Here is a 10,719-nt window from a genome sequence, read left to right as displayed (position 1 = left end):
TTCATTCACTGTGTTTTTTGGTTCCGTGCACTGAAGGTTAGTTTTCTGATGATTTTTCAGCGATGTAAAGCTGCTCTCTTGCAAGCAGAGCTGAATTATGAATCCAAATTGCTTTGAGGTGGATGTGAGCCAGACCTCTGAATAATTTAAAAAAAAAAAAAAAGGCTCAAATGCCCCGAAGCACTATCATGAAGGCACTTCAGTCGAGCCAAATTTCAGCCAATGGCTGTCAGCCTGGGGAGGCATGAATAATAAATCTGCTGTTTGTTTTAAAAAGTTTGGAGTTAGGTTTGACAAAATTGCACTTTTTACGTCTGTTGATGATAATAATAGAAATATTTAATAAAGAATGTTGAATGTGGAGCTGCCGGGCACGAGGAAAAGAGGAAGACCTCAGAGAAGATTCATGGACGTAGTGAAGGAGGATCAGAAACTATCATAACCATTCAGATACTTATAGATTACAGAGCATTGCATTATAATCATCAATTGGCATTTTACTGCAAAGTACAAAGTAATTACTATTCATTAACAAAGTGTTAATGAGAATCACAGTATTTGAAATGTAACAGTATATAACACAATAAGCTACACTGCTCCGAGAGGCTCCAAACTTTGTGGAAAGGTTTAGGAGGGATTTATGGGAATTTTTGACCATTCTTCCAGAAGCACAGTTGTGAGGTCAGACAGTGATGTTGGACGAGAGGACCTGGCTCGCAGTCTCTGCTCTAATTCATCCCAAAGGTGTTCTATCAGGTTGAGGTTCTTCCACACCAAACTCTCTCATGTGTTTATGGACCTTGCTTTGTGCACTGGTCCTGGTGGAACAGAAAGGGGGCATCTGCAAACAGTTCCCACAATGTTGAGCCACGATCGCCCATGGCTGGGATGCAGCTGCTCAGCCATGGAAACCTATTCCATGAAGTTTGGAGGTCTGCAGGAAGGTGGTGGTCTTTGCACACCATGCGCATCAACATATGCTGTCCTCGCTCTGTGATGTTATGTGGTATACCACTTCATGGCTGAGTTGCTGTCATTCCCAATCAGCAATCAGAGTCAAGCACTTACCTACACATTCTGATCGGCACACTCTCTCACACTGTCAGACTTTTAAGAATATAAAAAACATACCAGAAAGACGCAGAATTACGACAGCAGTAAAAACATGGGTATTAGCAATGTTTATTCTAAATTGTTATCTGAGAGAGTTACTGGCACGGATTTGTAAGAAGTCACAGATTTGTAGTTTGTCAGTCCTGAAAGTTCACAAGCTCGGCTTTTCCGATATTCCCTCCGGTGAGGATGCACACAACATCCTTGCCCTCCAGCTCTGGGATCTTGTTGTTAACGATGGCAGCAAAAGCAGCAGAGCCTGATGGCTCCACTACCAGCCCGGATCTGTAGAGCGTGGACACGGCAGCCTCGATCTCCTCATCGCTAACGAGGATGATCCCCTCCACGTAACGTTGGCACAGCTGATAGGGCAGCCTGCCTGGTGATGGCGCAAGAAAACTCTTCTATTTTCTCATGTATTGCAAACAGAAAGTCAAGGAATTTAAAAAAAAAACAGTTCACATACAACCCAGATATGCTGGAGAGAAATTTGACAAAAACTACCTGCGAAAGGTGGTGCAAGACCTGACGCGATGCTCTTGCTGTCCATTTCTACTGGCTTCTTCTCAATTAAGCTTTTGTACATTGTGCAAGCTGCGTTAAGCAGAAACACACTTAAAGTTTCTGCACACAAAAACAAGTTAAACATCAGTTTGTCGGTGACTTTTTACCTCCTTCTGGCTCCACGCCGTAGATCTTGGTTTTACTGCAACCTGACAGTTTGATGGCAGCAGCTACTCCAGCCAGCAGCCCACCTCCACCGCAGCACACCACCACCACATCAGGCTCCGGCATCACTTCCAGCACCTCCATACCAAGACTAAATGCATGTGCACACGTAATTAATAAAAGACAGAGATATTAGAAATGTAATTGTTACCAATAAAACACGAAGATAGAAGCACTCTTATGCACTAGCATCCAGCCCTGATTGTACCTGGCATGCCCTGCAATTAGATCCAGGTCATCGAAGGAGTGCAGGAAGGTCATGTTGTCCTCCTGAACACAACGGTTCACCACATTTATCAGACAGGATGTAGGCGCTCGCTCCACCTCCACCCCTAAACTCTGAGGACAAGAATAACCACTCCATGAAAATGACAAAGTAATAAATTCACACTTATTAGGAAGTAATTTATTTGTCTGTATTTAACTTTCAAGGCTTTTGTCTTTTGCTTAACTGTGCCACAAACAACCTCTGACCTGTATAAAGATGGACTTGTTCTCTGGGGCGGTTTCAGGCATCACCACTTTGCCCTTTGACCCAAAGTGTTTTGAGGCATATGCAAACGACTTGCCGTAGTTTCCAGCAGACATGGTGACAAAACGGCCACCTGCCGGTCTCCTGGCAAACTGATTGGCTACTCCTCTGATCTTAAAAGACCCTGTCATTCAAAAACAGGAAGTCAATAAACCTGCAGCAAAGTGTCAGGGAAGCCAAACAAAGTGGGTTTCACCAACCAGTTCTCTGCATGTTTTCCAGTTTGATGTGGATGTTGCAGTCAATGCTGAGAGGCAGGGTGGTCTGCCTCCAGGCGATCATGGGGGTGTTGATGACACCCAGAGGGCTGCTCCTCACCGTCTCTCTCGCTTCTTTTAGCATGTCCAGGGTGACAGGGTCTGCAGACACCTCACACATCTGGGTGGGTCAGAAACAGAGAAACATCATCACACCCAGTAGTTTAGTTTTACATAAACGTATAAAAGACACTCATTAATTTATTAATATATTTTTGCAGTTACTGTAGGATTAATTTAAAATATGTAGCTCTCAACCATGAGTTCACCGCTTTAATAATCGGAAAATGTAAAGAATTGAGTTGATTTAATTTGTAAGCAGTTCGGAGCCTCTGATTTATTAGGAAAAAACGTGAAAGTTAAATTATATATAAAACAACTATGTTTCGCCTTTAAACGAAACCAAAAATGTATATTTATTCTGTTCGGTATTTTTTACACAGACCTTATTATTTGTTTTCACTCAGCTCCTTGAAGTTTAGTGTTACAACTTTTTCGTCTCCCTCCTCTGCAGCTCGATGGTTCCGGCATAAAATGCGTTTCAAGTCGAACGTTATTGCTGAGTGGACCGCAAACATGGCGGCTTCTGTGGAGCAGCTGGGTGAAATATTCTAGCTTCGTGAGCGAGAAAGTGTTCAAAGACAGACTGCAGTAATATGAAAACATGGCTTTGATAAAGCACGTGGTGTGCGCCATGTCCGGCGGCGTTGACAGCTCCGTCGCAGCGTTACTGCTGAAGAGACGAGGTGAGAAAAGCTGGCAGTGGAAACACTGAAGCACACCTGTACTGGCTTTGTGATGGGGAAAGGTTAGCCAGACGGGTGAAGCCGCCGTATACGAATCAAAGAAATCAATCAATCAAATAAAGTCAGAAAAACCAAAGTAAAGCTGTAAGTGAGTCTCATTGTGATTGCGTGTTGTTTGAAGGCTACAACGTGACTGGAGTTTTTATGAAGAACTGGGATTCTCTGGATGAGAAGGGGGTCTGCACCACAGAGAAGGACTGTGAGGACGCATACAGAGTGTGCCAGAGCCTGGATGTCCCCTTTCATCAAGTCTCCTATGTCAAAGAGTACTGGCATGAAGTTTTCAGGTATTTCTGTCTTCTTCTGTCTGCTGCCTTTAGGGCTCACAGCAGCTTATCTGCCTCCATCCCCTTTCCACCTCCTCTGTATATCGTCCTGTCGGCGCTGTGTTCAACATACTTTATCCATTACAGATGCCGCCATCTCCAATGAAATTTGAGAAATGCCGTTTTTGTGAAAATGCTCCAAAGGGATTTTCAGCATATCGTTTCTAAACATACTAGTTTAAAGAGCTGCTAAAAAGACAGTTGCAGGTCATTTGGACCACGATACACAAAGGTATTTCTGTGTGCAGTAAGTCATATTTGGATGCTTCTGTTGTGTGGGCTTCCTGCCCTTCTGTGTACATACATGGAAAGCTGTAGGTGGCAGTAAGCACAGAAGAGAGGGCTACATCTATTCCCTGTTTTGTTCCACCTGTCCCAATTGTCATAAGGCAAAAGGAAGGTTACACCCTGGGCAGGTCATCCAGGCAGACAGACAACCATTCACACCTACGACCAATTAAGAATCACCAGTTAACCTAAAGTGTGCCTGTGAAATGTGGGAGGAAGTCGGAGTACCCAAAGAGAACCCATGCAGGCACGAGGAGAACATGCAGACGCAACATAGATCCTATGTGGGTTCACTCCAGATTCCCTGGCTTCCTCCCCAGCTGGTCAGTGGATTTGAACCCATTACCTTCCTGCTGTGAGGCAACAGCACTAACTATCAAACCAACATGCTATCTACAATGTTCATATGCAGCATTAAAAAGTAGGAGCTCAGTTGGAGGCTGGTTGCAAAGTGGCTTGCAGATGTGCAACAACTGTGTGCATGCTGGAAGAGCTTAAAAAGTGCAATATGAGGCGAGCTTCCAGGATTCCTGATAAGGAAAAATGTTCTGATTTACATTTAAAATTGATATTGACTTCAATGAGATTTAGAACAAAAACTAGGATCAGAATGTGGAATCTCTCAAATTTTTTACTTGTTTTTTTATCCAGTGTTGAGCACTGAATGCAGTTTCTCTCTGTCTGGTTTGCAGTAATCTGTTGAAGGAATATGAGAGGGGAAGAACACCAAACCCAGACATACTATGCAACAAGCACATCAAATTTAACCACTTCCACAAATATGCCATCGACACCCTGGGTACGCTGTTTTATTTTCATTCTCATGCTTATTGGTTGAAATATAAAATATGATCACTTAAGTCTCAGACACACTCCAAGAGACACATTGTTTCCTGTAGGTGCTGATGCCATGGCAACAGGCCACTATGCCAGGACATCACAGGAAGATGACGAAGTTTTCGAACAGGCTCACACAGCTCCGCCCACCACACTGTTCAGAGATCGATTTGAGATCCGAAATCGTAAGTGTGACTTTCCCTTTATACCTCTTATATCTCTGATTTTTACACTAATTTCCACTATTTTTGTTTCTGCGAGTGAAGTTTGTCTTTTTTTCTTGCGTTCCCATCACCAGCTGTGAAGCTGTACAAAGGGGCGGATCTCCTCAAGGACCAGACTTTCTTTCTCAGTCAGATCCCACAACAAGCCTTACGACAAACCATGTTCCCGCTCGCTGGACTCACCAAAGAATTTGTGAAAAAGATGGCTGCTGAGGCCGGGTTTCACCACGTGCTGAAGAAGAAAGAGGTGCTCAAATATATTACAGACTTTAATAAGGAGAGAGGAGAGGAACACAGGATTTAAATTGACTGGTGTGTCGTTTCAGAGCATGGGTATCTGCTTTATTGGAGAGAGAAACTTTGAAAACTTCATCTTGGAGGCAAGTATTTATTTCACATGGCAAAAGTATCTCATTTTCATAGGATTTATGACAAAACCTTCCATCTCTTTTTAAGATGACCTCAGATCATTTTGATCTTCAGCTGCTTTGTTTCTATTTTCAGTATCTGGACCCCAAACCTGGGAACTTTGTCTCCATTGAGGATGGAACTGTAATGGGAACCCACAAAGGTGTGTTTGTGAACATCTTTTTAAAAAAAATAAAAGTGTGCCACTACTGTACACCTGACTAAAATGTATTCTAGTCAGGCAGCATTCTCTGGAGCTAAAAACAAAGCAACGTCTGAAGTGCTGAAATATGCAGTTCCTCAAATGGCCACATGAGGCTGACTTCAAAGTCAAATTATTTCCCATGCAGTCACATGTTAAAGGTTACAGAGGTTGTTTTGGTCCATATGCGCATGTATAAAACTATCAGACACCTGTTTGTCCCTTCTTTTCTCATATTCTTATGTGTTTCTGTCCATACAGGTTGGTTCACACTGACACTGGGCCAAAGGGCAAGGATAGGCGGGCAGAGAGACGCCTGGTTCGTGGTGGACAAAGACATCGTTACTGGAGATGTGTTTGTGGTGAGAACATCTGTGTTTAAGTTATCAAATGTCAACGCATCCATCTTAACATTCTCCTGATGTTCCCTTACAATTAGGAGCGATTTTTTTTCTTTTTCTCCAGTTTTAATGTTCATGAATGTGTCGACTTGTATGGGCTCAAAATGTGGTCATAAATATTTTGTACTTGTAAATCGGTTTTGTACTTGTAAAAAAAGATTTGTGTGTGTAAAAAAGATTTGTGCGTGCGTAAAAAAGATTTGTGTGTGTGTAAAAAAGGTTTGTGTGTGGACTTAGCCAAAAAAAACCCTGCAAGTTACAAGTACGGATTTTGACCCTATTTTTCTTCCTTTCATCTGATTGGTGAATGTCATGTCAATCACAAATGTAACAATCCAATCAGAGAACAGATGGGTTTGGCTGTCGGAGGGGCACTTTTTTGAACTGCAGGTCCTTGAAGGGTAATTTCTATATAAATATCCGATAGCAGTTAGGTCCCCTTACTTTCAGCAGCTGTTGAAAGGATAAAGTTGTGGTATATCAGTGGTTAGAAATACCATTATTACTTTAAGATTAGTTTAACACAAAGTCAGGGCTGACCCAGGACCATTGCTGTGAGTCACAGCGCGCAGCATAAAAGTCCTTTCACATCGGATGCAGGATACGCTGCTAATGCTAATTGCTGACTAAAAGCAAAGGATCCAGAATTTGTTACGCTGGCTGCTGAGCTCTGTGGGTTTTTGCAGCAGCTCTACCTGTACTAGATGCACCTGCTCCTTGTCGTTTTTATCGCTGACTTTATGTGAACTACAAGAGTTTCTGGTTTTTTTGCTGGTTCTTCAAATGTTCAATAAAAACATGTATGCTAATTCATAACGAAGAAAGCTTTGTAATGAAGACTGTCATTTCCAAAACACTGCCCCCCCCCCCCCCCCCCCCCCCCGTGTCCGCAGCGCTGTTGAAAAGGCTGTGGAAGGTCCTGTATTAAACACGTAGACCTGTGACACAAAAATCATCAAACTCGGACGACCACAGACTGTTTTCTTTCGTGGTGATGAAGGAAAACGCTGGGTTGGCATGTAAAAGGGTATTTATTCCCTTCAAGGACCTGCAGTTCAAAAAAAGCGCCCCTCCGACAGCCAAAGCCATCTGTTCTCTGATTGGATTGTTACATTTGTGATTGACATGACATTCACCAATCAGATGAAAGGAAGAAAAATAGGGTCAAAATTCGTAGTTGTAACTTGCAGGGTTTTTTTTGGCTAAGTCCACACACAAATCCTTTTTTACGCACGTACAATTTTTTTTTACACATACAAATCTTTTTTACAAGTACAAAACCAATTTACAAGTACAAAATATTTATGACCACATTTTGAGCCCATAGACTTGTAGATTCAAAAACCAAGTTTGTAAAATGAAACGGAGGATGGTAATACCTGTAACTCCCTGTAGGAGGCAGCGTATTCATCTTTGGTGTTTCTTGAGCAACGTGTTGCAATTCGTGACCATTTTTAATCGGGTACTTGATTTGTTACACCTCTTGTGGCTCAGGCTCCGACAACCAATCACCCAGCTCTTTTCCGCGACACCGTGCGAACGGAGCGTTTCCACTGGGTAACAGAAGACCCGCCCCCCGAACTAGCCAGGACCCAAATGATGGATTGTCACTTCCGCTTCATCCACCAGATGCCGCTCGGTGAGTTCTGTGTTATCAGTGCCTGCGAGAAGATTATTAATGCCGACTGAAAATCGGCTCAAACATTAAACACAGCTTCAACTGTGCGTTCCAGTTCCCTGCACAGTAACTCTGAACATGGACGGCTCTGTGTGGATTTTGCTCTCCCAGCCAGTCAGAGCTCTGACACCTGGACAGGTAGCGGCTAACATGTTCAGGACTGTTCTTTAACATCACACTACATGTGTGGCTTCTTTGTGTTATCGGAGTGTTCTTGTTTTCCTTCCACAGTTTGCCGTGCTCTACAAAGGGGACGAGTGTTTGGGCAGTGGGAAGATCACCCAGCTTGGGCCAAGCGAATTCACGCTGCAGAAGGGCCGCGAGCGGATAGTAGCAGCCTTTCAGCGCAAAGAGCAGTCGACCCCTGAACCAGACAGCTGAGAGGAGCTCACAGTCCGGCTGTGGGGGAAATGCACTGTGTGCAGCACATGAGCTGCGAGCACCCTGTGAGGAACATAAGCCAGTCCAAGAGATGGTTGGACCGGCTTTAGTGACACAGGGCAGATGCTCAGGGAGGCAGCAGAGGGTTGATTGGCTTTTTAAAGGCTCCAGGAAACAGCAGTGTTTTGTTTATGGTTTGTTTTTTTTGTTTTTTACATAAGTAGATCTCTACTGTTTTTAACCTAATATAATCTTTCCGTCCAAGATCTGTACCAACACCACAGAGATAACTTCCAGGTACTGCTTGTTGTTGGCTTCACTACGAGGACAAAGATGCACTCGTGAAATGCAATTATTTAATTGAAATTGTGTAAACGAGTAGGTTTGTGCATTTCTACAGTGCACTGTGTGTTTTCATAAAAGCAGAAACAAAAAATGAGCTCACATTGTTAAGCAGAGCATTTTCTGAACTGTAGACGGTGCTTCTTTTTTTGTGGTCTGAAAGCTCTGCTTTCTCTTTACTGGGAGACCTGGGTGAAGATTTGTGAAGTTCTGCTGGACTGTCAGAATGCTCACGTTTCCTCAGAGGACACTACCTTGTGGGCAGATCTGGTTGACTCTTGGCTTGTTCTACTTTATTGGTGTAATAAGAGTTTATGTAGTTTGTCTTAAAAGTTTTAAGGCTTCTCAGGTTAGTTTGTTTTTTTTTCAGACCAGCTAAAAACTTTGAAGGCTACTAAAAAATTATTTTTGTATGTTTCACAACTTCTATGATCCAAGTTTATTCTGTTGTGGATTTGACGGTGGTTAAATTATGACCTAAAAAAATGCCTGATAGGAGAGAAAGGAAATGTGAGAGTATTGGATGTTTTTATCCATCGGTTGTGCCATTTATTTCAGTAGTTGTAAATTACAAGAAAGATGATTTCTAATGCTGTATTGTATTTCAAATGCCAGGTTAATGTTTTTTTTAAAAACAGCAGTGCTTTCTTCGGGCGCAGGAGAACGAACTCTGTACAAAGTGTACATTTGAAAAATGGACTTAAACAAATAAATAAATGCGAAGAGTGACATTTGCTTTCCCTGCACACGCCTGTGTTTAAATGTGCCATATCATGTTCTGTCCAGAGTCGTGATTTTTCTTGGGCAAAATTGAGTTTATGTACATAATGGTCATTTTGTTAGGCACACCTTTTTTTTCTTTTTCTTTTGCTTGTAACACAAATGTCTAATCAGCCAATCAGACATGTAGACATGGTCGAGATGACCTGCCGATGTTCAAACTGAGCATTTGAACAAAAAGGTGATTTAAGTGACTCTTAAAATGACACGGTTGTTGGTGCCATAGAGTACATGTGCTGGTTTTTAGAGCACTTCTACTCTACTGGAGAATTTTACACACAAGCACTCTTTGCGACATGCTGTCTAACATTCACACTTCATTGGAAAGCAACTGATTGGCATGCAGACTGGAGCAGCGAGGGATCGAAGTTGTAATGCTGTCAAGTTGACACAGACTCAAATATCTCAGGAATGTTTCCAGGACTTTGCTGAATCTGTGCAACGGAAAGTTAAGGAAGTTGTGCAGGTAAAAACGGGTCCAACCCGGCACCAGCAAGGTGTGCATAAGGAAGTTCATCAGTGGATACGGCAGCTGTGGGCCAACTGTTGTAAAGCTGCTGGTCCTCGTAGGGGCGCTGTTGTACAAGACTAACGTCAACTGTTATTCTGGAGTTAACGTTGTTTAGCACAAACATAACGAATCCCGAGAGTAACGGCATTGCCTCGTGATACACGTTAAAGTGCAGCATATAATCGTTGTTGTGGGAGTTTTTTCCAGAATAGAAAAGTCATTTTTTTGTCAGCTTAAACTTTAAATTAAAAAAAAAAAATCGTTTTGTTGAGGCAAAACAAAATGAAACGTGAGGAAATGTGTTTGAATGAACATAAAGTTCTAAAATCATACAAACTTAGATGCCTGAAACGCTGTCTGATTTTACCTATTATTATTATTATTATATTGTTGTTGATGTATTACAAATGAAGAAAAAACACTCATCTCTGACCATGACGCACACAAGTAAACTGCACGGGTGAAGGAAGTGAGATCCTCTGCGACATTCCTGTAGTTTTGTGGTGCAGTCCACAGTTCCCTGTGTCTAATATTTACTACATTGATGTGACATATAAATAACTGTTCAACTTTCTCCCCTCCATAGATGAGTAGGAGCTGGTTAAAGCTGTGATGATGACATTTTCAGTCTTCCTTCACTGAGCCTCAGGTCTGTTTTAATTGTACCATCACAGCTCAGAACGCTTCAGCACACAGAAGTTGAAGAGGGAGCGACACTTAAACGCGCAGCAGGAATTTTACCCACATCTCGTCCTATTGTAATAACAATGCGCCTGTGCGTATTGGTCACCCGGACAGCGGCACTTCCTAAATCTCCATGAGAAAAAAAAAAAGAAAGCCTCCTCGCCACCACCCCACCCGAAAGCGTCCCAGAGGGGGAACACAGCAGGTTTATGGTAATAAG

The 10,719-nt window shown here is 42.6% G+C and overlaps 2 protein-coding genes across 4 annotated transcripts; one reads left to right on the top strand and one right to left on the bottom strand.

The window, feature by feature from the left end:
• Positions 1-392: 392 nt before the first annotated feature.
• srr (serine racemase) lies at positions 393-3,226 on the bottom strand. 2 transcript variants are annotated; one of them, XM_004553924.3, is made up of 7 exons: positions 3,077-3,225; positions 2,575-2,752; positions 2,317-2,498; positions 2,051-2,181; positions 1,785-1,933; positions 1,618-1,707; positions 393-1,492 (listed from the first exon to the last, which is right to left on the bottom strand). In XM_004553924.3, exons 2-7 carry the CDS (start codon positions 2,750-2,752, stop codon positions 1,251-1,253), a joined length of 972 nt encoding a protein of 323 aa, XP_004553981.2. In that variant the 5' UTR covers positions 3,077-3,225; the 3' UTR covers positions 393-1,250. The 2 variants fall into 2 exon arrangements, with proteins under 2 accessions (XP_004553981.2, XP_012775249.1); XM_012919795.4 differs by having other exon boundaries at positions 1,293-1,517; positions 3,077-3,226.
• On the top strand, positions 3,179-9,253 carry trmu (tRNA 5-methylaminomethyl-2-thiouridylate methyltransferase). Of its 2 annotated transcripts, XM_004553925.3 has the most exons (11): positions 3,179-3,377; positions 3,559-3,724; positions 4,744-4,850; positions 4,951-5,073; positions 5,187-5,359; positions 5,439-5,492; positions 5,617-5,683; positions 5,984-6,084; positions 7,618-7,762; positions 7,857-7,939; positions 8,033-9,253. In XM_004553925.3, exons 1-11 carry the CDS (start codon positions 3,296-3,298, stop codon positions 8,180-8,182), a joined length of 1,251 nt encoding a protein of 416 aa, XP_004553982.1. In that variant the 5' UTR covers positions 3,179-3,295; the 3' UTR covers positions 8,183-9,253. The 2 variants fall into 2 exon arrangements, with proteins under 2 accessions (XP_004553982.1, XP_012775250.1); XM_012919796.3 differs by lacking the exon at positions 7,857-7,939.
• Positions 9,254-10,719: the final 1,466 nt, after the last annotated feature.

The sequence above is a fragment of the Maylandia zebra genome, linkage group LG17, assembly GCF_041146795.1.
Source record: "Maylandia zebra isolate NMK-2024a linkage group LG17, Mzebra_GT3a, whole genome shotgun sequence".
Taxonomy (NCBI): domain Eukaryota; kingdom Metazoa; phylum Chordata; class Actinopteri; order Cichliformes; family Cichlidae; genus Maylandia; species Maylandia zebra.
This window is presented reverse-complemented; position numbering and strand designations above follow the sequence as displayed.